The sequence below is a fragment of the Clupea harengus genome, chromosome 19 (assembly GCF_900700415.2).
Source record: "Clupea harengus chromosome 19, Ch_v2.0.2, whole genome shotgun sequence".
Classification (NCBI taxonomy): domain Eukaryota; kingdom Metazoa; phylum Chordata; class Actinopteri; order Clupeiformes; family Clupeidae; genus Clupea; species Clupea harengus.
The window spans coordinates 18,935,590-18,959,353 of record NC_045170.1 but is presented as its reverse complement, the minus strand read 5'-3'; the positions used below and the strand labels follow the sequence as shown (position 1 = coordinate 18,959,353).

Sequence of the window (23,764 nt, the reverse complement as noted above, 5' to 3'; positions counted from 1 at the left end):
TAATGAGCGCTATTTCCTGTTTCCTCGAGGTCGAGCCGCGGTCCAGTTAGAGTCGGTCCTGACTCTGATTGAGAGCATTGATAAGAACAGGAGAGCTAAATTGCGAGCAATAAACAAGCCAATCACTGGGCTCCAGAAGGTCATTAGGTGATTAAGTCCACATTAGTGGCCAATTGCTCTTAACACAGCCAATTGTTGGCCAAAAGGGAACTAGGCAATGACGTGTAACTGCAGCATCAGATTATGAACTACAAAAAAAATAAGCTGGTCGCCCATTGCAGCCCACAGCAGCCATTCACTCGATAATGGACTTTAAAATATGACCTGATGTTGAGTCATAACAATGAAGATGAAGAGAGGTTCAACCTAAAGCTGGAGAGGATGAATTTTTAATGAAATGTTGATGAAGAGAAACCCAGCCTCAATATTGATGGGGAGCAGTTTATCAGTTTATTACCAGCTGAACGGCCCAGTCTCTGACACACTGCTGATGAAGCAGGTTGTGAGGGGGGGACGTGCTGTGGGGAGAGGAGGGGGTGTATGTTGGGCGGCCGGAACAACAAAACTGATCGTGCTGCAGACAATCTCACAGTTACGAGGCCCATGGGACCCCCTGCCTGTGGTCCCTGCCTTAATCAGTCTGTTCGTGTGTCCGACTTCAGTTTCAACCCAGCCCCCCCGCCCACACACACACACACACACACACACACACACACACACACACACAGCTGACACACACACCAGCCTGAAATGCCCACGGAGCCACTAACACTTTTACTGCTCCAGCCTTAAATCAAATACCCTGATGCAGGAATCACCTGCGTTTGCCAAGTACAAGTTGTGCTGTGCTGTGCTTAGCTGTACTGTACAAAGAACCCGTGCTTGGCAGCGAGTCGAGGTGATGCTGGCTCCCGTGCCTTTGTGCTTAATAACGCCGTATTTCATTAGTGAAATCTGTTCTGAGGAGATGCTGCGGATGACTGACTGGGTGTGGTGATGTAAGCCTATGTGTAAGTGCAGTCCCGTGGCCACCCCTTTAATCCCAGTGTTAATGGTTTTCCATCTGCGGGCGGCGGTGCCCTTTCCCTCCGTGTGTGCCGTAATGAAAGCCTCTCATCACGGGGCGCGAGGCCGATGATGTCATGCGAGGGCAGACAGGGAGATGAGGTCTGGATGAAATTAAGCAATAATACAGCCCCCCCCACCCCCCCCCACCCCAAACCACCCCCCACCCTAGTAGCCAGAGAGATTCTGGACCGGCTCTCCATCAAGGTGCACAGGACACACACCTTCTCTAGGGAACTGAAGCACGCCCAATACACTCCAGCCGTGCACAGAGCACACATCCCATCTGTTGGCAACAGGCAGTCTAGTGTAGTGCAGTGAGGGTTATATATTGGCAAAACTGGCACACCCTTAAACACAGGCCCCACAAGGCCTGCGCCGAGCAGTTACATCAAACAGAGCCCGATTCTGTCTACTTAAATCAAATGATCGCTCATGCCGGGAACGATTTTGTCAATGAATCTTTCGAGTTGACCTTGACTGGGGCTGCAGGCTCTGGATGTCATTCCGAACGGGTATAAAATCAAACATAAAAACCAAAGCCTTAATTTGAGCCCTGCGTCTCAGTGGAAAATTGAAAAAGTAATGATAATAATTTTCATGGTCTTCCATTACTGCGCAGCAATATCATTTTGAAATATGATTTTGGCCAGATGTGGTCGGCTTCATGGTCTTGTGTGGTCTTTTATAACTGGGGGCCAGGTTATCCACTTATTGATATTCGTTGTATTTCCTACAGATTGTTTTCCAAGAGGAACTGGCTATAATGGGGTTCTCTTGATCTCTCCTAACATCTCTCTTCTTCTATCTCTTTCGCCCCCGCGACACCCTCAGTCTTTTTTCTCTCTTCTCCTCCCCCCCCCTCTCTCTCTCTCTAAATGCTCCTTCCTTCTTACTGTCAGTGCAGGCTTAACTAACGAGCCCTGCTCTTTCCCGCTCATAAAAAAAATGATGATGACACAGCAGAAAATTCAATAAAGGAGAAAGACAATGCACAGCAGAGAGAGGGATAGGGGGAGAGAAAGAGAGAGAAACGGAGAGAGAGAGAGAGAAGGGGACAGAGGGAGAGTGGAAATGTATGTGGTGTGTGAGTGTGTTTGTGTGGGTGACTGAGAGAGAGTGAGAGTGAGATGGAGAGAGAGAGAACCTCATCACTCTCTCAGTACATTACCACATATGCACATCCCATGGGAGCACTGTATCTCTCTCTCTCCTTCTTTCTCTTTGTCTTATACATTCTCTCTCTCTCTCACACACACACACACACACACACACACACACACACACACACACACACACTTCTTTCGGTTCCCCTGCCTCTCTGTGTCACCCGTTTGTCATCACTCTCAGCCCCCCACCCCCGCCCCCCAATCTCCATATTTTATTTTTTCAAGTTTTCTGCTCGCCGCATGAATCGCTTTCTAAGATGTAAGATCACCCCTCGCCTCCTCTCCTCCTCTCTATCTCTTTCTCTCCACCTTTCCTCCTCTCTTCTCTGCTCTGCTCTGCTCTGTCTTTGCTGTGTTGTGAATGCGTCTGAAAGGATGGGTGCTTATGTAACGCAGTGCTCCTATAGAGAAACCCTCTCCTCCTCCCCCCCTCCCCCCACCTTCTCCTGTCTCAGCAGCGTCATAGCAGCAACGCAACACAACAGAACACAACATGATGTACTTCAACACAACACAACACAACAGAACACAACAGGATGTACTTCAACACAACACAACACAACAGAACACAACAGGATGTACTTCAACTCAACACAACACAACACAACACAACAAGATGTACTTCAACACAACACAACAGAACACAACAGGATGTACTTCAACACAACACAACATAACACAACAAGATGTACTTCAACACAACACAACACAACAGGATGTACTTCAACACAACACAACAAAACAAGATGTACTTCAAAACAACGCAACACAATGCAACGCAACACAACAGGATGTACTTCAACACAATGCCAGACAACGCAACACAACACAACCCAATAAGATGTACTTCAACACAACTCAACGCAACACAACACACCACAACAGGATGTACTTCAACACAACGCAACGCAACACAACGCAACACAACACAACACAACAAGATGTACTTCAACACAACACAACACAACAAGATGTACTTCAACACAACGCAATATATATGCTGTGCACCATAAGTCACACATACACTCTTATATCCATATATGAGTGCATGTAGCAGTGATGTAAATGCTTGCCTATGGCATGGCCTAGTCATATGTGATCACATTCACACTAAAGCTTTATAAGATTCATCTTCTTTCATCCTATCCATTGTCATCCCATCTCACCCTCTGTACAGTAACTACATCCTTCGCTTTCAAGATCCCTCGTATGCTTCATTCTCTCTCTCTCTCTCACTCTCTCTGACTTTCCCGCTCTCTCGCTCTCAAATCTCTCTCACTCTCACTCTTGCTCTCTCTCCTGCTCCTGAAATAGAGTCCCTTTGAAGCCCTGCTGTTTTGCTTCTGCCCAAAACACTGCAAGACAAAAATCTGTCATCTAATGTCTGTGAAAAGGGGGAGAGAGGGAGACAGACAGAAAGAGAGAGAGAGAGAGAGAGAGAGAGAAAGAAAAGAGCAAGGAAGTAGAGAGACAGGGAGGTAAAGAAGTAGAAGACAGAATTGATAGCCATAGGGAGATGAGTAGTTAAGGGACAGGGAGCTCTCTGAGTGTGTCTGTGTGTGTGTGTGTGTGTGTGTGTGTGTGTGTGTGTGTGTGTGTGTGTGTGTGAGTTGCACATTGACGAGAGAGAAATAGGGCAGATAGAGACAGGAATAGAGAGCGGAGGGGAGGAAAGGAATATGCTGTATGTATTTAAATCACAGCTGATGACTATGCAGTAATGAGGTTAGCGTAGCAATAAACTTAAACGTATACCCAAAGACAGAGCGCTATGAGGTGCGTGTGTAGGTGTGCTCGTGTGTGGATAGAGTGAGGCTACAATGGGGAGAGTAAAGGGGGCTGACTGTTTAGAGGGCAGAGCGAGGAAAGGATGATAAAGATGTTTAATATTTAGACACAGAGGCAGAGATGGCATGCTGTGAGGGGAGCCGAAGAGAAGGACAGAGAGAGAGGGAAAGAGAAAGAGAGAAAACAGAGACAGAGAGAAAGGAGAGAAAGGAGAGACAGAGAAGGAGGGAAATACAGAGAGAGGGAGAGAGAGAAAGAGGGAAAGAGAGAGAGAGAGAGAGAGAGAGAGAGAGAGGGAAAGAGAAAGAGAGAGACGATGAGGAATATGTGTTATATATTTAGGGGCGAGTGGAGAGAGGTGGGTGACACCCCTGATCCTCATTTTGTAATTGAATAATAATCTCTCTAGAGGCCTGACCCAGAATTGCAGGACTGTGTGTGTGCGTACATGCGTGTGTGTGTGTGTGTGTGCGTGCATGTATGTGTACGTGCGTGTGTGTGTGTTTGTGTGCGCGTGCATGTATGTGTACGTGTGTGTGTGTGTGTGTGTGTGTGTGTGTGTGTGTGTGTGTGTGTGCGCGTGCATGTATGTGTACGTGCGTGTGTGTGTGTTTGAGTGTGTGACAGAGGGACAAGCAGAGTTGAAATAAGTCTGATACAACACTGCCACCTCCTGCTGAATCTATGGAATTACACCAAGGGTTGAAAGGCTGGTGACACTGGCAGAGGCACTGTAGTGCTTATGGATTTCATACCAAAAATAAACCAATAATCCTCCACCAAGCAGAAAGTACATTTATAAAGTACAATGTATATTTCTGATGCTCCTGTTTGTGTGATAGCAGGTCCAGGAATGTTTGCGATGGTTTGACGAATTACATACCTCATAGAGACATACAGTCTACTTATAGAATATTATCATTACAGTTTATGTCTTGGTTACTATGGCAAGAAAACTAATGTCGCCACAACTCTTTCTCTCTCTCTTTCTCTCGCTCTCTTTGTGTTTTTTCTCTCTAGTCTGCGGAGAGAAGGCTACACAGTGCAGGTCAGTGTGAATGACTACCTGGACATTTACTGCCCGCACTACAACCTGAGCCAGAGGGGGTCGCTGGAGAGGGGTGTGGTGGAGCAATACGTGCTCTACATGGTCAGTTACCGTGGCTACCGCACGTGCGACCCGCAGATGGGCTTTAAGCGCTGGGAGTGCAACCGGCCGCACGCCCCCCACGCGCCCATCAAGTTTTCCGAGAAGTTCCAGCGCTACAGCGCCTTCTCTCTGGGCTACGAGTTTAACGTGGGACACGAGTACTACTACATCTGTAAGTATATTCTGTCATACTATTACAACACAGACATTATCTGTGTGAGCATACGTTACCTCAGTACTATTGGATACTACATCTGGGAGCAAACTATCTTACAATTGTATTTTGTGAAAGTGTACTATGTCTGTAGGTGTTAATACATCAATACTGTAGTAATAGTCCTATACTATATCAGTACTGTTGGTGCTAGCATAGAAATAGTGTAACTATCCACTCCCTTCACACCATTTCTCCCTCAACTGAGCCACGTTCTCAGTTTGCTGGTAGAACATGTACTCCACCACTATTCTTGTTACCACCAGGGATTTAAACATGGACATCATGTCTGTATCCTGGCCTTCATTCTTTGCTTAAGGATGGCCAGCTTGGCCTGCCCTACCAAGAAATTGGCCATCATATCCCATTCATATACCACTCATATACCCATCCTGCCAGTACCCACAGCTGAACACAAATAGTAGATTTTCTATGGATGATTTTCTTACTGATAGAATAGAAATACTCTCCTGCGTATCAGTGAATATGCACCATTTAAATCACTCACTGTTATCACTACTGGACACTTCATCACCATCACCCCCACCACACCAATAGTGCACGTGTAAGTATATATCTGAGGTATTTAGCTACTGTACCTCACTTAGACATCACTGCACCACACCGGTGCTGCAGCTCTAGTACACAGCGGTCTATGCACCGCCATCCTCCTACATCACTGCTATGTAAAGTGTACTGCACCACCTCAGCATCAGCACTTCAGTGATGCTTCAGAACGCACTCCTTCACCTCGGATGGAGTCCTCCACCTCTCCCTGCCTCATCAGAGGCCGGAGGCGGCCAGTCATCTCATACAGCGCATCGCATGCTTTATTCATGACACATTTGTAAATCCCATTACTGCGAATGGCCACTCTCTCTCCCACTCTCCAGCGCCGGGGTCTCACCTCCCCGGCGACAGCGGCGCGGGCCGCGAGCCGTGAGCCGGGGCTCTTCTCTTAAACGTGAGCGCTCATAATAACGCTCCTTAAGTGCCTGGAAACTGCTGACACTCGGAGCACGAGGAAATCTACAGCATTATCAGAGCCTGTCGCCAGTGGACATAACCTGTGCTGTTACAGTGTCTACCATTCACTTTATTGCAGAGGGGGGTTTGATAAGGATAATCACGGCGCATAAAGAGTTTTAATTAGCATTTGAATGCTACAGAATCGAGATACGCATACTCATTCAGGACATCCAGAATTGAATCAACCTAAATCATCCCTAAATGGCAGTAGGCATAAACAAAAAATCACTCCTCAATATAGCCTTACTTATGCAGTAACACTTATTTGACCTGCATTTTTTTGTAATTAACACTGTTTTTGGCACCTCTAGTGAGATGCTAACTGCATTTCATTGGCTTTGTACCTGTACTCTGCATGATGACAATTTGACATAATACCTACAGACCGAAATCACACAATGAAGCTTATACAATATCCAGATCAAATTTGGATCAAACTTCAGTATATTATCCTTAAATAAAAATAAAAGTCTGGCGTACCTGACTCTCTGTGGGTGGCCAGTAGGGGGCAGGAGATTAACTCTGTTGTGTTGTTTTTGCAGCCACACCCACCCATCACCATGGCCACAGCTGCCTAAGACTACGTGTGTATGTCTGCTGTTCCACAGGTGAGGACCTGTTTCACAATCACTCTTGTAAACTCACACACACGTACACAAACACACACATACACACACATACATTCATGCACATAAGGACACACACACACTCATGCTCATACGTATGCACAAACCACATATACCCAAGCATGTGCACATACACACCACGCATACACACATGCGTGCACACACATAGATATATACATGTGCATGCATGCGCACACACAGACATATTAATGCGCGCGCACACACACATATGCATGCATATATGTATGATTCAGTTGAGTCAGCAGTTAAGTTTTAATTTCAGTTATCCTTTAATTTCAGTCTCTTTACTACTTAAAGACTGTACTAACAAATGTACAGTTTGTGTATGCTGTAGGCTGTTGTTCATAAGTAGGTCAGACAAATATAATTATGGGTTGTGTCTGTTTGTGTTTGAGTCTGTATTTATGTGTTTGCGTGTGTGTGTGTGTACCTGTCTCTATGATTGATCGATAGCCTCTTGTCGAAGCCTGTGTTGATCTATAGTCTGTGTATGGGCTTTGCTTCAGGTGAAGACCCCTCTAGCCTAGTTTACATTATATCTGCTGCAAGTGTGTTGCAGGTGAGACATTCAATGAAATATGGAGGTGGCTGGAGAATGTCTGAGGCTGTGGCTGTAGATTTGCCACCCCAGTATCACAGGCACTTTCAGTTTCTCCCTTTAAATGATGCAAAGAGAGCTCTATTTCATCAGATTTCTCATCAGAAAGGGCACTCTCCTTCCACATGTTTTATGCATTGATGGAAGTGTGTGCATGCGTGAATTTGTGTGTATACATAAGTGAGTGTGTGTCTGTGTGTGTCCGTGTGTGCCTGTGCATGTACATGTGCGTCTGTGTGTGTGTGTGTGTGATGTGTGTGTGTGTGCCCGTGCATGTACGTGTGTGTGTGTTGGTGTGGGTGTGTGTGGTGTGTGTGTGCGCGCCTGTGCATGTACGTGTGTGTGTGTGTGTGTTTGTGTGTGTGTGTGTGTGTGTGTGTGTGTGTGTGTGTGTGTGTGTGTGTGTGTGTGTGTGTGTGTGTAAATGTGAGTGTGTGAATACCTTACCTGTCCTACCATGACCACACACAGTATTGGATGCTCTGGGCAGCCATAATTATTGCCTTATTCGGTAGGAGCTTGCGAGTGTGAGGTAAGGGTTCTGTCTGTCTCTCCCAGAGAGGCTCAGGGGCTCAGATGCTTATTGGGTCGATCTTCTTATCTTATATTGGGTCGATCTTGGGATGCTTATTGGGTCGATCCTAGCATCCCAGAGTCCAGTTCTCATTTCTGCTGAATCTCCCTCCTCCAGTGCTTCAAACATGGACCACTTTGATGTTTTTTAGCTTCACTCTAATTGGTGTTTGGTAATTTACTTTGAAACAAACATTCGCAATTACGTCTTTTGAAGTGTTCTTAGATTTAGTGGACTGGGAAGAGTGTAAACTGTAGGCTGGTGTTTATTTGTGTGTGCGCTCAATGTATGTTTAGTGTATTTGATAAATAATGAGTGGCTGCCTTAACGTCTTGTTGTTACAAGGGACGTGAATGTTAATTATTGTTAATTAATGGTATATGTTTTTCTTTTTCTTTCTCTCCCTCTCCACGTCTCTCTCTGGACTTGAATGTTAATTAATGGTATATTTTCCTCTCTCATTTTCTTTCACTCTATATCTATCTCTCTGGACTTGAACGTTAATTAATTGGCGTATTTCTTTCTCTCTCCTTCTCCCTCTCTATCTGTCTCTCTTTCTATCTTTCAGTTTCCAATGCAGAGGAAGACTCAGAGCAGAGTCCCTCTGACTATACCGACAACCCGGACATCAAAATCAACGAGATTGGTGAGTGACTAAACACACACACAAACACACACACACACACACACACACATTCTCTCTCTCTCTCTCTCTCTCTCTCTCTCTCTCTCTCTCACACACACACACACACACAGATGAGAGGCTTAATGGTTCTTTGAAGTACCTCACACACCTTGGTGAGCTTAGACAACAGGCCTTCCAGTACAAGTGAACAACAGATCAAATGAAAAGTTATGTAAGTGACCATAAAAACATTTGCTCTCTTCCATCTTTCCCTCGCTTTCTCCCACTCTACCCCCCATCATCCCTTGTTTTCCACCTAGCAATTCACTCCTCTTTCCGCCGGATCCCAAATCCACTTCCTAGAAGTCATTTAGCTCAGGCGCTGGGATTTAAAATGCCAGTGAGAGTTTAAAACTTTGTATGGAATGGAAACCAATCTGGCAGGGGGTGTCACACACCCGGCATTCTGGAAAATCCTGTAGTAGCTTGGCATTAGGCCTGAAATACACACACACACACACGCACGCACGCACGCACGCACGCACGCACGCACGCACGCACGCACGCACGCACGCACGCACACACGCAAACACACGCACACACATGCACGCACACACACACACACACACACACACACACACACATTAACAGCATGGTAATGAAACACATAGTGGGGGCCTAAAAGCCTGGGGCCCAGTTCCACTGCACTTTATTTTATGAAAGTGGCACTGTACTCCATGAACCTACACACACACACACACTTACACACACTTACACACACACACACACACCTAAGGCCCTGTTTCACTGCACTTTACCGAGTTTACAAATTGTTGCCAAGCACAACCACTCTATTGCCCCTTTCACATACAGTACATTCCATTAATGTGCCAGATAATACAACACGGAACATAGATAACAAATCTTCAATCTCAATGACGACTTCTCCAAGACGGGAATCTTGTGTTTCGCAATCACACTGGAGCCATGTTAGAAGATTATTGTGGGATAGATTAACGGTTCCACTTTACCGTTTTGCTCCCATTCCCACATGACACCATTACAGCATAAAACACACACACACACACACACACACACACACACACACACACACACACACACACACACACACACACACACACACACACACAGGCAAAGAGTAAATCATACTCTAGGATTTTGGCTTCTTCTCTTATTGTGTGTGTAGCTAAGTATGTGTCTTTATATGTATCTGTCTCTGTCTCTGTCTCATGTATGTATGTATGTAGGTTTGTATGTATGTATGCATCCATCTCTCATCTGTCTACCTATGTGTGTGCTTTTTCAATCATTGCTGTCTCTTCTTTTCTGTAACCCTACCATTTCCTCTGCTTCCTCCCCCATCTCTTGGCATCCTCATATTAAAACCACACTGTGCAGTTAGAACCCCTAATAAATGGTCTGTGGTTGTGTGTGTGTGTGTGTGTGTGTGTGTGTGTGTTTAAGCAGATGGCAGATGTGTGTGTCCAGGGTGAGGGAGATGTGGTGACGCATGCTAGGGGTCATGACCTTAGCGTGTGTCAGTCTTCAGCACAAACAGTAGAATGCGCGTCTGTGTGCGTTATGTCTGACCCATAAGACAGGTTTTGCTGCATTTTTCTGTCTGCAAGTGACAATAACAACATACCGGACATTACGTTCTCTGGTCACCTAACTCTCACGCATACACAGATGCACACACACACACACACACACTGACATGCACACACACACACACACAGAAACATGCACACACACACGCGTGCGCGCGCACACACAAAGAGACATGCACACGCATATGTATTCACATTTGCACACAAACTTTCGCAGTCACAGAGAGTAAAGAGACTCACACATACAAACACACATACACACACACACACACACACACACATAGACATGCACACACAAACTCCCACATGCACACACAAACAAATGCTCCAGAATGCTGTCTGAATCCAAGCTCTTTCTCTCTCTCTCCCATACACACACACAAACACACACACACACACCCCAGTAGCGTGACAGCCCAAGTCAAGAGAAGGCATGTTGTGTAGTTTAATTGGGGATCTCTGGTTGGCTCACGCGTCTGGCCAAGGGGGCACCCCTCTCATAAGAGTCAGTCAGACACTGCTGTCGTTCCTCGGCTGCTTTTACCCCCATGACTCACCGTCCTCAAGTAGCATGTCACGGCTATTTAAGGGCCGCACCGGATTCAAGTTGGCATTTCTCTTTGTAATCTTGTTCCAGTTTATGCTTTTTATTATACCGCACTTATAATTTTGTGAGGTCTCGTTTCTCTGAGCTGGGATATAATTGTCAAGGGGCAGTTCTTGTTCAGCTCTCTCTCTCTTTCTCTCTCTCTCTCTGTCTCTCTCCCTCTCTCTCGTTCTCTCTTTTTCTCTTTTACCATTTCTTCTCTCCATCCCTCAATACATCCATTTATTTCAATGGCTTCCTAGCCCTATGTCCTCACGTGTGCGTAGGTCTGTGCTAGTTGAATGTTGCATGTTGCGTCAACCGTCTGTTCTCTGGAGAGCCTTGTGCTAGTCAGTCATAGAATACATGCATAGAGGCAGACATTATTAAAAACCCTCTATTAAATGAGCATCGTATCATATACTGTAGGTAGTAGGTACTGGTATCTTTATTTATGTTCACTGCCACTCTAACCAGATCTCTATCTCTCTTCTTCTTCTTCCTCTCTCCATTCTCTCTGTCTTTCCCTCAGATGAATTTAACCCTATCCTCCCCAAACTGGAGAGAAGTGTGAGTGGCAGCAGCCCGTCCAGAGACCGCCTGATGCTCACCGTGGCAGCCTTGCTGCTGGCGGCCCACCTGGTCTCTTAGCAACCCGCCCCCCCTCCCCTCCCGCATCCCACATGCCCGACCAGCCCTTGGGGGCCCCTTGCCAACCATCCAGGGTGTGTCTGGAACATCAGCTCACCCAATCAGGAGCAAGCGTCACAAGTGCCGTCGGGCTGCTTGTTTTGTATCACCCGAAAAAACCCATCCAGTGCACACACACACACACACACACACACACGCACACGCACACACACGCACACACACACACACACGCACACACACACACACACAGACACACAAACCCATTTGTACACATTCATGAAAACTCATTGAAACAGGCAAACTCCCACTTAGACACACACACACACACACATCTCCCACTCACACAATCAATACTTTCCTGAACCCACAACTTTTTTCGATGCCGCCATTTTGGCAAGAGACATTAAAATTCTAGCTGTAGATCCGATGCTGTTTTTTTAAAGCAGAGCTGAGTGTAGTCTCAAGAGAAAGTGGTGCTGTGTGTCTTTAACCTTCACTCTAAATCATGTTCTCTCTCTCACACACACACACACACACACACATACACACACACATACGCACACACTCTCACACACACATACACACGTTTGTGCTCTAAAGAACAAAAAAGACCCACACCCTTCAGCTCCAAGCTGCCAGACTGTGACTACAGCTGAAGACTGACTCAAGCAGAATAGCTGGATTCCTTGCTGACTAAGATGTGAGTCCTGTTTACTCACAAACCTCTGAGGTAGTCACAGTCCCACTCAACCTGCATAGGCTAAGACCAAGCCCTCATTTCTTCACGTCTTCAAGTGTGTTTTTCTTGGACGACTGAAGCTTCAGCAGGGTGTGGTGAACGACTCCGACATGTTTGTGAGTTCACCATAACCTGCAGCAACCTACAACACTCACGCTCAACCCTGGAACAACCCATGGAGAAGTTCAGACAAGGAGTCATTGTACATAACGTCCCCGTCGGAGCATACAAATGTAGGTTTTTTTGGAAAAATATACTGTAGTGTTGTACATCGCAAGTGCAGAAGAGGCAATGTGCTGTTTTTAAGGCAAAGTCATGTTATGTCTCATTTCAGATGAGTGACTCAAATGACCCTGGAACAGCAGGGATGGACCTTCATAGAAGCCTATCTTCAGTATATCTGTACTGTTTCCAGATCAGATGTTGTCTATGTTGAGCCACACGTAGTACTTTTAGCCTTTAGCCTCGATAGACTTGCATATCTGTGCATCCGAGAACTGAGTCTCACCAGGATGCGAGGTAATAGGGCAGTGGCTCTAGGTCTCCTTGGAAACGACCCTATTTCCTTGTAGTGGGTGGTCGTGCAAAGCCGCCGTTTTTTTGAATGATGCTTGTACAAATGCGCAAAAATAAGCAGCGGTTCGTCCTTTCTTTTTTTTTACCACAACCGATCTGCATTCTAGGATTTCTTTGTATCATATCGCCGATTTATATATCGGTTTCATTTAACGTGTGCTTATACTTGTTTCATTTGAACAGTTTCTTTTTGTACGTGCTCTAATTTATGATTGATTTTTGGTGTACTTTGTACATTTGTTTTTCGAACGAGGACACTCATTTGGTAGATGGTTCGTTAGATGTCCGAGAGCTTCAGTGGAGCCCACTGTGATTGTTAAACACAAGGAGGTGCCTGGGACTGAGGGTCCACGTCACCTTGAGACTAGGAAAAACTTTGACAGACTGGAGAGGTAAAGGACGGACTAGGAAAGACTACGACTGAAGAAGCAGGAAACACTTAGACAGACTGAAGACTGGAGAAGGAGAGGACAGACTAGGAAAGACTTGGAGACACTCTGACTGATTTGAGGGAAGTATGTCTGACTGGGACTGGCTGACTTTGGCAGACAAAGACAAGACAGTGGAGATAGAGACGACTGGACACGACACAGACAGACAGTGAAAGACTCTGAGAGATGCTGATGAGACCAGATAGAGACATACCAAGAAAGGTATGGCGAGACACCAGGGAAAACTGAAACAGACCCAGATGGTCTAAAAAAAGACTTACATTAAGACAGGCCAGCAAAGAATCAGAGAGAACACAAAGCCTATGTTCAGACTGTCAAAATCAGATTTGTGTGCATATCCGATTGGAATTCAGTCACATGTAGCAAGTTGAACAGCCAAAACTCATGAAATCGTTTTATTTTTAATTTTTTCGGTTTCAAACCACATTCAACCCACTATTCAATTAGCATTTTTGCAAACCCATTTAGGTCGAACCGCTCTAATCAGATTCCAAGTGTTTTTTCTTCCGTCCGTGACATAAATTTAATGTGTTCATCACACGACCAGGAAACGTGCTAGTTTGGTTGCGGAGAGAGCCATTAATAAGCGGTGCAGGCAAACCTCCATCTTTAACTCTGTCTCGTTACTTTATAAGTCCTGCGCTGCAGCTACACGTTGTCATGTGGTAAATTTATAGAGTAAATTAGGGCGCTAATTTAATTTCATTTAAAATGAGGATCACAATACGGACACACAGATCAGAGCTGATCACTTGCAGATATAATGCAGACAGTGGATCAGGATGATTGGATTCTGACCGGATATGCAAAAAATGGGATTTAGACTGAGTGTGAACCTAGTCAATGAGTTAAAGGACGCACTGTGGCTGGGGGAGACTAAGGAGCCTTGGTATGACTGATGCCATGTTTCCACTCTCAAAACCTCCAAACCAACTCAGACCATCGGCAACCATGCTCACGTTCATGCTTTGGACTTGGTTCTAGTTGTGTTTCCATAGCACAGGTGATTCTTGATGTGATTGCAATTAGGCATGTGTAATCTAATCTAAAGTTTTTTTTTCATAATGCTATAGTTTTATGTACAGATTCAGAACTTACCTTACTTAAGCTATGGAAAAGTTTCGGCCTTGACATGTGTTGTGACCCAAATAGATTTAAAGAAGTACACAAAATCCTCTTTTCTCGCTCACATTCATGAAAATTCAAGGCAAACGAGTCTGTGTGCGTTTCCATCCTCTATGTTATGCGAATTAAAATCAACACTCTCCTAATCAAGGGAGGAGTTGTGAACAGCTGTGGGATCAAAACCTAGGGTTGTCAGGGCAACTTGAACCACCTAATAAAATTGCAACAAATGTGATTGTGCAACAAGTCTACAAAGATTATCCAGAACAACATTGATTGTACTTGGGAATCTCCCCATTATGAATGCATCTGCCCATTATGAAAACACAACTGGAAGCCACTAGTTCATCATGATTCAGATTGGTATGTCACTGCATGGCCTAAACACAGTAGCTGAAAAGTGGCATGAACAGACTACAGCTGAGACAAGAGCTGGCTGTGTGTGTAGGGGAAAGTTTCAGGTACTGTATGTGTAAACAACAGGAAGTGATTGACGTAGGTCAAAGGTCATAGTTGAGCTAAGTCAAGAACAGAGACACAGAGAGAAGGACAGGATGATGGGAGGAGAGTGTATGTGTTTACATGTACGGAATGGTACTGTAGGTTACTAAGACAAGTGAGTCTGCTTGTGTGTGTGTATGTGTGTGGGTGTGGGGGTGTGTGTGTGGGGGGGTCCTGGGTGGGGGTGGGGGAGGGGTGCGCGTGTGTGAGCATGCCCATTGAGGTTATGCTTCTGACTGGGTGAGCGTTTGTGTGAGCATTTTAGCATTTTTTTGTAATCGTCTAGAAACACATTTGTAGGGTTTGAATATGCAAGTGTGTGTGTGTGTGTGTGTGTGTGCACGCACGCGTGTGTTTGTGTGTGTGGTGGGGGGAGGGGAGCCATGAAAAGCATTTATACACATTGGCAACAACAGTTACAATCGTGTTTACCTTTGTTTAGTATGACTCCAAACATGTAAAATGGAACCATGAATGACAATGATCAGAACGATATCGCCAATAAAATCAGTTCTACTTTTACCTTGGCTCTGGTTTTCATCCTTATCTTAGTATTTATATGACTGTATCTCAACGTGGCATATCTATCATCTCTTCCTATCTTTCCAAACATTCAGTATTTTTTATCTTTGAAGTTTGTTTGGGTACTCTAACATTTAAATGGACTGGCTTACAACAGAGGACTACCGTATGCTTACATCTCAAGCCTCCACATATTACGAGAAACCACAAAGCACATGATATTCAGTATGTTTTTAATACTCTAAGCTTAAATGGTGCTGTAGGGCCTGGAAGATGTCTAATTGAGAAATTGCTTAATGCTGAGAACAGAAGCCTTGAAACAGCTGTGTGTATCCCCAGAGCCAGTCATCTCACCTTACATAAAGTAGACAGAAACAGATATATAACCACAATCCTGTACAGAATTAATAATTTGGTAGGTCGTTTTAAGTTACACTTCATGAGCCCCTTTGGGTACAGGTCCGTATAAATGAGATAGACAGCGTGGGAAGAGACATGGTTTCCTTCTCTCCCTCAAAAAGACCTGTGAGCAATTCATGTCACTGCACATCTCTCCCCTGCTTCCCAACTCTTAACAAGATCTCTATATCATTCAGCCCTTCTCTCCTCTCCATTTGTTTTTCTCTCTTTCTCTAATGCACCCTCTCTCTTCTTCTTCTTCTTCTTCTTCTTCTTCTTCTTCTCTCTCTCTCTCACTCACTCTTCCCTCTCTCAATCTGTGTCTGCGGCTTCCGCCTGTGTTTGCTCTTCCTCATTGAGGTGCAGTCTGAAAAGACAAAGGCTGTGATCAGATACAGAAGAGCACTGACGGATTCTTATCAGACAGACAGAGAGAGAGAGAGACAAAGAGAGAGAAAGAAAGAAAGAAAGAAAAGGGGACATTCTTCATCCTTCATCATGATGAATTATACATCTGTGTCAAACTAGGCAATCACCTACACACACTTCACCTCTATACTGACACAAATGAAACTACAGGCCTCTATGTGTTTAGAGCCAGCTCTACTTTCATCCATGGTACCCATCATTATACAGTGCTCTACTGCCTTCTGTCAACCTATCTAATCTCTGGTACACACCTGGAGTAAACTACTTGATTTGATTGTTCATTGACCGCTTCCGTAACAAAGTGGAATGGAAGGTTTCTCAATTTACTAATGATGAAAGAGGTGGCTGACCTGCTCACACAATTGTTCAGTATGATGGTAACTAACTAACTTTATTGTTGGTTTAGAAAGGTGCAAAAGTCCTCTGAATCAACAGTGGGACCAGTGTCAGGGTTTAAATCTCTTGGCCCGACCTGCTTATTGTGAAAGTCAAGTGTGGTCTATCCATTTGCATCGGCTGAAGCGGTTCGCCCATATCTGCACACACAGTCTTGGTTGATCCCTTTGGTACTCATTGGATGTGTTTACAGTATGTGCACGGCAGCTGGGTGAGTTACATGGTGTGGGTAGTACAGGTTGAGCTTCAGGCTCCAGGTGCCTTCACCGACCAGAGTAAGCCCCCGCTGTCCAACACATACATCACTTCTGACAGGTAACTACAGCAACCTATAGCTACAGGCACAACCCACACGTTTAAACCACTGATCTATGATCAAATTGCTCCCTCCCCTCAGCGTCTACAGGCCACGGCATGAGATTTAGCCCGAATCCGTTCTGCGGGAGGAACTGCGTCTCCACTGATTTTAAAGTGTGAAATGCTGGTTTTGTCAGCATTTTATGTGATCCTCAAACGTGTCAGGTGTTGCCTGGCGGTGAGAATGATGTTGTGAGGACGAGAGATAGGCAACATGAGAGACTGCTGAGTGTTCCAGCACCTGGAGAGCTCCACAATATCTCTAGATGATCTCCTGGAGAGAGGGAAAGGGGTTACGGAGGTTTTGAGAGGTACTGAAAATGCTATTACACCAGACGGGCAATTTTCCGTATCATTAACAGAGACAAACCATAGCCTGTGCTGTTGCTTGCTGAAGCATGCGGTTGATGAGCACTTCCCCAGACCTCCGCTGACTTCAACATGCCAGTGAGACAGACAATGCCGCCAAAAGCTTGTTTGACCTGGTATTATCACGACCGAATCTTCCCTTTAAACATTCCGAAGCACATGAAAGGAGCGTACTGAATCCGGCATTGTGTCTTTTTAGACTATCTGTTTCTAAAATGGAGACTATCAGTGACGCCTGTCAGCGGAGTCTGAGCGTATGCGCAACCTCATCCGTTTGTTTTCCCCACATTATGTCCAGGAAAGTGTCCAAAATACCAAGTGGAACAAAAAGATGCATGTTGTTTCCAATTGCTGCCTATTTTAACCAGCTTTATTCAAATGAAGGCCAGAACTCGAAAGGGTCAAGCCTTAATGGACCAGGCCAAAACCGCATATGGGGTCTTTGAGGACGGATACGGAGTGATGTTAATCGAGGACAGGGGTATCAATCGCACTGTTGAAGTAACTGTTTGGAGAAACTGCTAGTCTTTCTAAGCTCTGTAGGTGTCGCCAAAGACACAGGAGCAAACAGAGTGAAAGAAGTTGCACGTCTTGTTACGTCTGTGCAGACTGGGGGTAGCCTATCTAAATACGCCTTTACTGGCGTGTTTGTTGTTTTGTGCGCACCCCAGTAACTTTAAAAGTGTGATAACAAATTAGGCTAAATAAAGAAATATTTGGAACATTGGGTTATGCAGCAGGCGTTGGAGGTACGTAAGCCCATAGCTCACAGAAAGTAAAAAATATGTTTTTCTTTCTATTCTTCTTAATTATGCTAGAGCCAAAACAGACTGCCCAGCCTTTTAATTTGACAGCCACTAATGAAGACAAAATGACGAAGGCAGGCTGTTCATATCACTGTTTTTGTAACATCTAGTGCTTGGGTAGTTTGTCTGTCTCCTCTGCCAACACCCTTAAACTGCCCGCGGGTGTAGCGTGAACTCGACCTCCCCTTTTGTGCAGACAGAAGGATGACGGTCCCGGCAGGGTGTCGTCCTACGAACAGATCTTACGGGAAATATTCATATGAACACAAAATCCTGTTTCCCCGATTACCATTTTTTCCTTATGCAACTATGTGATTGTTGCTGTTGTTTAGTTTTTTAAACAAATTGCCTACATTCACGGGGATGTTGAAAGAAACCTTTATGAATGTGAAGTGTAGGCCAAGGTAACTGTAACCTACTTAGCCAAGAGAAACGCATATAGTCTGCTTATGTAGTGCTGAAATGAGAAGATGAAACCGTTCTGGAGAGAGAGCAAAAAAATGTTTTTCATGTGTAAAACAGAACAGATGACTGAACACAAAGCTATGCACAAGGGCTCTCTTTTCTTTTCCTCTCTCTCTCCCTCTCTCTCTCTCACACACACACACACACACACACACACACACACACACACCTGAACTATTTCTTTACGAGATAGGTTCTGCGTTCTCACGGACAGATGTTTGAGATCAGAAATGTCAGCGGCTGAGAGAGGACGCCTGGTGCAGCGCAGGTGATAAGGGACGGAACGGCCCAAAGGTCGGCTCTCTCTATGGTGGATGGCGGCAGACACATTTGTGAGCGACCTAACCTCCACAAAAACATGCCTTGCGCACGGGAAATGCGCTAGGTCAGCGAGACAAACCCTTTGGGACCCGATAACAGTTTGTAGGATGCTAATTAAAATCAACCCTTTCATTCCGTTATCACAGGTGCATATGCAAGGTCATTCATTATTAAGGAAAATTAACTGAGACTGCTGCACTTCGGGATCTGAATGAAAATGGGCGACACAATAATGGAAATAATTCAAACAAAAGGATAATCATGACAGGTTTTGCATACAAGCCTACTCTCTGTATTGGCTTATAAATTAAAATGGCAAAATAGCCCGCGGTGACTAATTGGGGTTGTCTTATAGCGCGAGTACAGGCGAGTCGAAGGGAGCTGTTATTAGAGCCGCTGCCTAGTGAAAAGAAACAAACCCGGTGCTGGGAATGTCAGCGCTCATCCGAACCCAAGAGGCGTGAAGCTCCAACTTGCTTCGGGCCCTGCAAGCGAGTTCATTTGGGAACCCAGCCATTTAGTTGAGGATCACTTGGCTCAGTGAACTGACAGGCGAAAAACATTAAGTTTCTTTCTGGAGGGTTTGTGGCTGTAAATACGCTGGTGAAAAGCTGTAGGACGGGGCTTTAGCCCTGTGCTATACATCATCCCTAATCACAAGAGCCCCGCAGAAGAAAGCACTGCACTTGGTTCGAGATAAACGGATGATGGATTTTAGGAAAGAATGACAGCACTGGACAAAATGTTATGGGGGGGGGGAAATCCATAATTCGTTTTTTATGAAATACACATTTACCCTTAGATTTGACCAACATTACAATATATATTGTATAATTACATTGAGAATTCCATTGCTGAACCATATCCAGATTTTCAAGACCCTCACTCTGGAGGCCAGCATGTAGGGCAAACAGACCAAATGCGGGACAAGTAGTACGTTTGTGTGGGACAATATAGGACATGTTACTGACACTGAGAGGTAACTTAAAACTTTGATATAATGTCTATCTAACTCAATAAGAACCATTTGTATTACGCCTTTCGGGTTGTAACAACATATACTTTTTCTTCTAGTCGATTCCAAAGAACACCAGTTAGGCCATAAAAGATACAGGCTAAAGCATATGAAAGATATGATCAGCACAGTGCTGTTTGTGTCTATTGATAGATATCCAACATGCATTGGCCATTACAAGCTCATCAAAGGCAACTGTCCTTCAGCAAAGCAGCAGGCATCATACAGCTCAACCCAGACGTATTTAAAAAAAAAAGGCAGTGCACACAATGGGTCCAACTAAAGTCTTTTACAAATGCAAGATAAAAAAAAAAGCTCATGTGCCAGGTAGATAAAATAGCGCATTCACGTGGTCTTATTTTTGACAATTCAAAGCCAAATGACCCATGACAATGCGGGACATTATGTCAATATGCGAGACAAAGGGGTCAAAATGCAACGCAAGGCGTTGACACCTGGTCAACCTATATGCATGGCCTGCCTGATGCGCAGCTGCTGCCGCTAACACATTGTTACAAAACCGCTCCAAATCATCCTATGATAGATAAAAATAGTGGGGATTATAATAGCACACATACTCGTAATAATAACACGGATAAGAATATTGCTCTTTTTAGACTCTAATCTACTCGTTGGCAATGTTTGGTTGGTTGGCTCCAAGCTCCTTAGGCGTTCGGGACACACTGTGCCCAACAAGGCCCAAAGCCCCCATTTTCTGAGCATGAACCCCGAGGGAAGATCGCACACTCATCCGAGGGATCGGGCACAGATCTGGGGCCAATAAGAGCTTTATCCACCCCCTCCTCTCTCTCTCTCTCTGTCTCCCTCTATCTCTCTCTCTCACTCTCACTCTTTCGCTCTCTCTCTCCGTTGGTGGAGATAAGTACTGTACTATAGATAAACAAATAAACATACAAATAAATAAATATGAAACTGTTTGTGTAATGCCTCCAGATAATCCAGCTCTAATAAGTGCACTTTGTTCTGTGCTGTGCTGCCCTTTTGGTGGCAGGGCTTTGTGTCTTTGGTCCCATAGGACCACCACTCTCATCTCTTGAACCAATTCAGCCCACACTTCTGCCCACCTCCTCTCTCCTTTCAACCAGTCCCCTGACATCCTTCTTTCTGACACCTCCCTCCCCTCTACAGTCAACGCCTCCTCCTATCTTTTCTATGTATTTTCTCTTTACTTTCTTTCTCCCATTCCTCAATCATCCTTCTTATGTTCCTGTGAGTCTCCCAGTTCTCGGAAACATATTTGTCTCTCTTCCTGTCATTACTTATATTCTCTAACCCTCTTTTTTTCTTTTAATCCTCCCTTCACCACCCTCCGTCCCTCTCATCCCTGTCCTTTCACCTTTGCTTCCCTTTTTTCCGTCTCATCCCTTCTCTATCCCGGCACCACACTTCCTTTATTTCTACGCCTATATTTAGCTGTAATCCCCTAGTTCTGTTGCCACATCTGGACAGCGCTCAACAGCTGGAGATAGATTTACATAAACAACTACACTCACGCACACTTGCGCACAAGAGGGCACGTACACACACGTGCATACACTCAGACACTCCAAAGCAACACACACACACACACACATATACCATCTAAAACACACATTTATTTTACTAAGCAAACAGCTTCAGGTCACGCTCACACACACAAACAGACAGCCAGACCACTTTCAGGAGTAGATTCCTGGGACTGGATCTCTGCCAGTGGATCTGCCCTCACCAGACAACAAGCCCTCAGTGAGGTGGCATCAGAGATGAGGGGTTGGGGGAGGGGGGGGGGGGGGGGGTGTACCTTGGAAAGAGGGAATTCGGTGAATTTCCAACCCCCCTCCCTATCCTCCAGCGAGAGTCTCCAGCGCTCCCGTCTGTTTTAATTCAGCTTAATGTGGCTTTAACTCTGACCTGCTTCTTGAACCAATACGAGCCGATCTCTAGAGCCAAGGACCCCGGGAGCAGGAGAACATGCGGTGAAGGAAAACTCTGCCCAGATTGGGAGAAAACCACCAACCCACCCCCACCCTCATCCACCAACCCCCACACACCTTGTTCTTCAGTTCTGAGAGAAGAAACAGACAGCAGATGACAGCGCATGGATGCAGCCTGTGGGTCAAGTTTAGGTTTCATGCCAGAGTGAGTTGGTGTATTTGTTCTGAGCTGTCCCGCTGCATTTTATCATAACCATCAATGTTATGCTGTGTTGACACACGCTTGTGGAAAAAGTGTGCTTTTTCGTCTGTGTTAGGAACGAGTTATTTGAGTGGAAGATTTTAGTCTTGTTTTTTTCCGCTTGCTGTAGTTCTTTGAGTCAAAAGGCTTCCTTAAGTATTCTACAAAGAACTTCTCATCAAAAGGTTCCAGACCGAGTATTTAATGGGTCCTCTGTGGTGTCAAGGAAAGATCCCCTTATTCAGGAATGCGATTATCTCAATGTTTACAAGAAATGCATGTGTGGAAAAAGCCAAGCATTTGTCCTTTGAAAAAAGGTGGCCCAAACTATGCCCAGGGGCCCTTTGTTAGTGCTCAAGGTCGAAGTCCGTCTGTAAAAAACCCTCCATAATCTAATGTCTGAGCATGCTTTAGTTTCACACCTCAGTCCCCTCAAACCTATTTGTAGCACTTTCACATCTCACCACTAAATCTGCACATGGAAATTATGTAGGAGAATCTGTGGGGTCAGGTCAGTAATCTATGCTCTGATCCACTCAAGGGAATGTAAGGATGAAAGACAAATGCCATTGACCTTGAGCAGGGAAACAGACAGATGGAATAATCCCACTATGTCCAGGAATGGAGACAAACAGATTCAACAGAAATATTTGACTGAAATACCTGGAACTTCACAGCAGAGCCACCATATTGACAGATTAATGTAGCCATGCAGTAAGGAAGTGAAGCTGTTGAGGACAGACTCTCCTAATGGAGCACATGGAGGCTCAGACAGACTAGAAATGTTTGGGTCGGTTGATTTTATACCTCTCAGTATACCCATAATTCACTTGTTAATGACACATTGTCGTTACCACTGACCTATTGCATTTGCTTTTGACCTTTCGCAGACATGTCCTCGGGAGGTAATCCCTACATCTAACCTTAAAGGATGGGCATGAAGATTGCGATAAGCCCCCGGACAGACTTCATCTTCGTGGGATTAGCAGAAAAACCTGTTTTACTTTTTCTGCATGTGGCACAAGAGGCCAAGGGCACCTTAAGTGTCGCATCATTCACGTGTGAAGGCTCAGAGGAAGGGGGTGGGGGGTTGGGGGGCAACAACCCTGCAGCAACACTGCACACAGAGGGCATCTTTGATATTGCTCTCTGTTAATTTCACCAGGCATGTGCCTCATGTCATTCCCTTGCTCTTAGATTCAGCTGTTGGATTCCTATGGAGAGGTTCTGTAAAGGCTCACTGTTTAAGCAGGAGTGTTTGATATTGAAAGCCATTCTTGATTGTTGTGATCATATTATGCCTGTACTGATATTTAATGGCTGGCTTCCCATGTACATCTCTCCGTTCTTTAATTTGGAGTTTCTCTATAGAGCCATTGAAGCTAAATGC

General features: G+C 45.0%; 1 protein-coding gene across 2 annotated transcripts in view; it reads left to right on the top strand.

Moving 5' to 3' along the window:
* Nucleotides 1–15,121, top strand: part of efna3a (ephrin-A3a) — a 74,341-nt gene extending 59,220 nt beyond the window's left edge. Inside the window, exons 2-5 of one of the 2 annotated variants that reach the window (XM_012828895.3) lie at nt 5,043–5,344; nt 6,958–7,023; nt 8,803–8,880; nt 11,609–15,121. In XM_012828895.3, coding sequence (XP_012684349.2) covers nt 5,043–5,344; nt 6,958–7,023; nt 8,803–8,880; nt 11,609–11,727 — 565 coding nt within the window. In that variant the 3' untranslated portion in view covers nt 11,728–15,121. The remainder of the gene's footprint in view (nt 1–5,042; nt 5,345–6,957; nt 7,024–8,802; nt 8,881–11,608) is intronic. The other variant, XM_031585873.2, reaches the window with a different exon arrangement.
* The last annotated feature ends 8,643 nt before the right edge of the window (nt 15,122–23,764 follow it).